The sequence below is a fragment of the Notolepis coatsorum genome (assembly GCF_963971535.1).
Source record: "Notolepis coatsorum genome assembly, chromosome: 1".
NCBI lineage: Eukaryota > Metazoa > Chordata > Actinopteri > Aulopiformes > Paralepididae > Notolepis > Notolepis coatsorum.
In genome coordinates this window covers 18,915,353-18,921,008 of record NC_140165.1, presented here as the reverse complement: position 1 = coordinate 18,921,008, position 5,656 = coordinate 18,915,353, and the positions used below count along the sequence as shown (strand labels likewise).

Here is a 5,656-nt window from a genome sequence, read left to right as displayed (position 1 = left end):
GTCTAATGCTGGGGTCAGACTGCACGACTTCAGAAACGTCTAATGCTGGGGTCAGACTGCACGACTTCAGAAACGTCTAATGCTGGGGTCAGACTGCTCGACTTCAGAAACGTCTAATGCTGGGGTCAGACTGCTCGACTTCAGAAACGTCTAATGCTGGGGGTCAGACTGCACGACTTCAGAAACGTCTAATGCTGGGGTCAGACTGCACGACTTCAGAAACGTCTAATGCTGGGGGTCAGACTGCACGACTTCAGAAACGTCTAATGCTGGGGTCAGACGACACGACTTCAGACAGATGTTGACACGACACATTTCCACCGGCCTTTCCACCAAATGATGAACTGGCATCTTTACCCCTTGTAGTGTGACATCATCAAAGAGCACGATGTGGCACCTGACACCCAGACGATGATAAAGTCTAACAGGATAAAGTCTAACATGATAAAGTCTAACATTATAAAGTCTAACATGTTTGGGCTTTTTTCTTCTAGTGTGACGAATCCTGCAATGTGTTCTTTGACTTCGGGCAAAAATGAGTCCCAACCAAACCCCTCGTTCCCAATCCCTGGCGAACTTTATGCCAAGACGAAATCTGTCAGGGACAAAGTCCTAGTGCTCCCCGTCTCCCAGCCATGACACAGCTAGATGTTATGATGCTGATAACCTGTAATGGTGACCATCGTGAGAGACACTATCATGTGGTCTGATCCCGGCATAAGCGTTGCATCATTATGGTCTGTGCTCCTTTTGTACGTTATGCTGTATGAATTCTAATGCCTGCTCCAAACATCTTAATGACAAACACATAAATATATTCAACATTCATTCAATTACTTCAGCAATAACAAAATGGTGTGCCGTAGTCATGGGAACAAGGTCGTAGGTCAAGTTGGGTAGATAAGGATACCGGTGCCAATAGACCATCATGTCATATGACAATTGCTTTCATCCTTTTTTGTTATTATAATCATTTAGAATATAATGTTAAACAAAGACCTCTTCCACCAACAGCAACCAGTTCCCCATTGCTAAGCAATGCAAAGTACCAGTTCCTATACTGCAGTTAAGATCACGCATGGAATGTCTCATACAATCATAATGTGCATTTTGAACTGAACTTTGTATAATCTCTCATAATCGTGTCTTAATGAACCTCACAATCTTGTTCATTTTCTCTGCATCATATCAAAACCTGTTTAAATGTGGGCGATTATAAAGTGATTGATACTCTGTCATGTATCATTCCATACACATTAGTGTAAAATACTAAATATTTCTCACAGTATTTCCCAACAGCCACTAAATTCAAACAAAACAACGCTAGTATTAATTTCCCCCTCCCAGGACATGTGTGTTTGTATCACTATTCCTACAAAGGATGTGTTGAAATACCTTGACTTAAAGGGGCGCTTCACCAAAAAACAATGCTCATTTATTTTTAATATACTCTCACACACATCCAAAAACTCTAAGCAGTTTTGCACACATTCATTTAGTTTGACAGTTATTGAGAGTAAATTTGTTTTTAATATGGCCATCAGTGATGTCATCGGGGACCTTGAATCCCTGTGTTGTGTTAATTACAGCTCAGTGAAATGAGAAGGTATCAGTCCCTATACGACGAGGTATTGCTATTTATAATTTCACAGTGTTGTAGTTAAGACAACACAAGGATTCAATGTCTCCAATGACATCAATGGTGGCCGAATTAAAACCCATTAACTCTCAATAACTGTCAAACTAAATGAATGTGTGCAAAACTGTGCAAAATAAATCAGCATTGATTTTTGGTGAAGTGCCATATAGGTGTGTCACAGATGTTTTGAAATGAAAAGAACACAACCTTATTTGTGTGATTTTATTTAGCACATCTTTAACACATCTGTAGGTGTTCAGTCGGAGACATTCTGAACACGTTCTGTTTTATTTTCAACACACCACTTGTGAGAGTGGCACGCTGAACTCTTGTGTTTGTGTTTGTACACCCTCCACTCACCCCCTCCCAGGTAGGAGGTAGACTTTGACGAAGGGGTCGGAATAGCCGTTGTTATCCCCTTGGAGCGAGGTTCCTGGCTTGGAGAACATGGACAATCAGGTTGCCTAACTGCTTGTCATAGTGGATTTGAAGCTGCAAAAAAAATATATATCAAAAGCACAACAAATTATAAAGGAATCAAATGCAAGTAGAAAGAGAGAAGGAACTGTGTTTATGAAAGTATATGCTGTGACCAGAGTATGTTAGCAGGGTGGAGCACAAAATAAACACTGTTATTTTCACCTGAGCGAGGAACACATTTTAATATCCGTCGCTCGAACTCTCAAGGGCTCTCAAATTTGCTCGATTTCACTCACATTGCTTCTTTGTTGAAGCCAATTTATAATGGGCAAACATTTACAGCCATATTACTTCTAATTTAATGTGATTAAACAGATAAACTGCAAAAAAATTATTCTCCATTTTAGCAAGTAATTTAATCATGTATAGTCTTAGCATCTTGTTTTAAGTGAAAATAAATTGGGGACAACGTGTCAATATAACTGAGCTTGTTCCAATACATTTGTAGAAACACTTTCAGAAATCACTTATCTTCACAGATTTTTTTCCCCACTTGCTTTAAGAAAAACAAAAACTCCATGAACGTTTTCCTCCATGCAAGATATCTTTGCATTGTAGTCTAAATGTTTTGTCTTTTTAGTAACAACAGCACTTCATTCAGCACCTGGATCTCCCCGGAGACGAGGTGGGACTGCTGCGTCTTGGTCCCCTCTGCGGTCTGCGAGACACAGACAAACACCCTGTCAGATGCATGCAGGCAGTGGGTGTTGACTTACTGTGTATTGGTGGGGGTTCATGTGTACTGGTCCATGTGTACTGGTCCATGTGTACTGGTCCATGTGTACTGGTTCATGTGTACTGGCTCATGTGTACTGGTCCATGTGTACTGGTCCATGTGTACTGGCTCATGTGTACTGGTCCATGTGTACTGGCTCATCCAATCCAATCCAATCCACTTTATTTATATACCACATTTAAAACAACAAAGTTGACCAAAGTGCTGTACAAGTCCACAAACATAGGATAAAACATAAAAATGTAATAAAAACACATAATAAAACAGTACAATGTGTCACATAAAAAGGCCAACCTCTCGAAAACGGTTTAAAAAACAAAAGCCAGAGCAAATAAGTGTGTTTTGAGGCGTGATTTAAACACCTGCAGAGTGGGGGCCTGCCTAACATGCAGTGGCAGCTCATTCCAGAGCTTTGGGGCTGCCACTGCAAAAGCACGGTCCCCCCTAAGCTTCAGCCTGGAGTTTGGAACGGCCAAGAGGAGCTGGTCAGAGGACCTGAGGGACCTTAGAGGAACATAGGGTTCCAGCAGGTCTGAGAGGTAACCCGGTGCCAAGCCGTTCAAACATTTAAAAACAAACAGTAAAACCTTAAAATCAATCCTAAAAATGTGCTCCCTCTTTCGCGTTCCCGTCAGCAGATGGGCAGCGGCGTTTTGCACCAACTGCAAACGAGAGAGGGAGGCCTGACTGACGCCCACGTACAGGGCATTACAGTAATCAAGGCGAGAGGTCATAAAAGCATGGATAACCGTTTCAAAAACGGAACGGGATAAAAAAGGTTTGACCTTAGACAGCCTCCTAAGCTGGAAAAAGCTCCTTCCCACCACAGTATTGATCTGCTTGTCCAGCTTTAGGTCACAATCGAATTTCACCCCTAGGTTGGTGACTGTTGGCTTCACAAAAAGCCCAAGAGGGCCCAAATCACCAGGAGGAGGCACATGACCATTGCTGGGACCAAACACCATGACCTCTGTTTTACTGTCATTGAGACAAAGACAGTTTGATGCCAGCCATGCCTTAACATCATCAAGGCATGCTAATAGTGGTTTTACCGGGTTGGTAGTGTTTCTTTTTAATGGCATGTAAATCTGGCTGTCATCTGCGTAGCAGTGAAAGGAGACACCATGCTTTCGGAGTATAGGCCCTAAGGGGAGCAGGTACAACACAAATAAAATTGGCCCGAGAATTGAGCCTTGGGGAACCCCGCAGGGGAGAGGTGCTGTGGAGGATACAGCGTCGCCCAGGCTAACACAAAAACTTCTCTCAGACAAATATGATCTAAAAAACTCCAGGGCTTGGCCTTTAATGCCAACCCAGTGCTCCAAACGGGAGAGCAGAATATTGTGATCCACTGTGTCGAAGGCAGCAGTGAGATCTAAAAGTACGAGAATAAGGGAGTCACCAGAGTCAGTGGCGAGAAGGATATCATTAAAAACTCTTAAAAGTGCAGTCTCTGTACTGTGCAGTGCTCTAAAACCAGATTGGAAGACCACCAGAATGCCATGTGTGTCAAGGAAAGACATTAATTGGACAAGTACATGTGTACTGGCTCATGTGTACTGGTCCATGTGTACTGGTCCATGTGTACTGGCTCATGTGTACTGGTCCATGTGTACTGGTCCATGTGTACTGGCTCATGTGTACTGGTCCATGTGTACTGGTCCATGTGTACTGGTCCATGTGTACTGGTCCATGTGTACTGGTCCATGTGTACTGGTAGACGGTACATCATGTGCTGTTCAGTAACAAGGCGTGTGTAATACGTTTATTTTAGTAGGTATGTGGAAAATCCAGATGGCTTCTCCATCCATCCTCTTAGTTCATGCGTCTTGATTTACGATGTACAGCGTATTGGCAGAGCAGCGCAAATACATATTGTTTTCTATTGCGCAGCACAGAGGTGAAACTTGTGAGTCGCTGCATATTTGGCGTCAGCGATGTGTATTTGTTTGTTGTGTTAATTGAACACACCAAAAAATAGAGCTGTGACTCCATTAACCCTTTCACTACCACACTACAGATGGTTAACCGTCTGTAGGGTGGTTGTGAAAGGGTTAACCTTCTGTAGTGTGGTTGTGGAAGGGTTAACCTTCTGTATTGTCGCAGTGAACGGGTTAACCGTCTGTAGTGTGGTAGTGAAAGGGTTAACCTGCTGTAGAGTGGTTGTGAAAGGGTTAACCCTTTTTCATGTGGCAGTGAAAGGGTTAACCTTCTGTATTGTCGCAGTGAAAGGGTTAACCCTTTGGTAGTGAAAGGGTTAACCTTCTGTAGTGTGGTTGTGAAAGGGTTAACCTTCTGTATTGTCACAGTGAAAGGGTTAACCGTCTGTAGTGTGGTAGTGAAATGGTTAACCCTTTGGTAGTGTGTTAGTAAAAGGGTTAACCTTCTGTAGTGTGGTTGTGAAAGGGTTAACCTTCTGTATTGTCGCATTGAAATGGTTAACCATCTGTAGTGTGGTAGTGAAAGGGTTAACCTGCTGTAGTGTGGTTGTGAAAGGGTTAACCCTTTGTCATGTGGCAGTGAAAGTGTTAACCTTCTGTAGTGTCGCAGTGAAATGGTTAACCCTTTGGTAGTATGGTAGTGAAATGGTTAACCCTTTGGTAGTATGGTAGTGAAAGGGTTAACCTTATGCAGTGTAGTTGTGAAAGGGTTAACCCGTTGTCATGTGGCAGTGACAGGGTTAACATTCTGTATTGTCACTGTATTGTTTACTTTGCTGCTCTAAAAGGTATTTCTGTTCACAAGAATGTCATATCTCCCCACGAAGAGGGATTTTCACACATCAAACATCCCACAGAATG

The 5,656-nt window shown here is 42.7% G+C and overlaps 1 protein-coding gene across 1 annotated transcript in view; it reads right to left on the bottom strand.

Annotated features, from left to right (window-relative positions):
• Positions 1-5,656, bottom strand: part of LOC311225589 (protein piccolo-like) — a gene marked incomplete at both ends in the record, with an annotated part of 166,615 nt that overhangs the window by 27,834 nt on the left and 133,125 nt on the right. Inside the window, 3 exon segments of the mRNA XM_084310954.1 lie at positions 2,000-2,055; positions 2,057-2,131; positions 2,724-2,777. Of these exon segments, the coding sequence (XP_084167080.1) occupies positions 2,000-2,055; positions 2,057-2,131; positions 2,724-2,777 (185 nt within the window).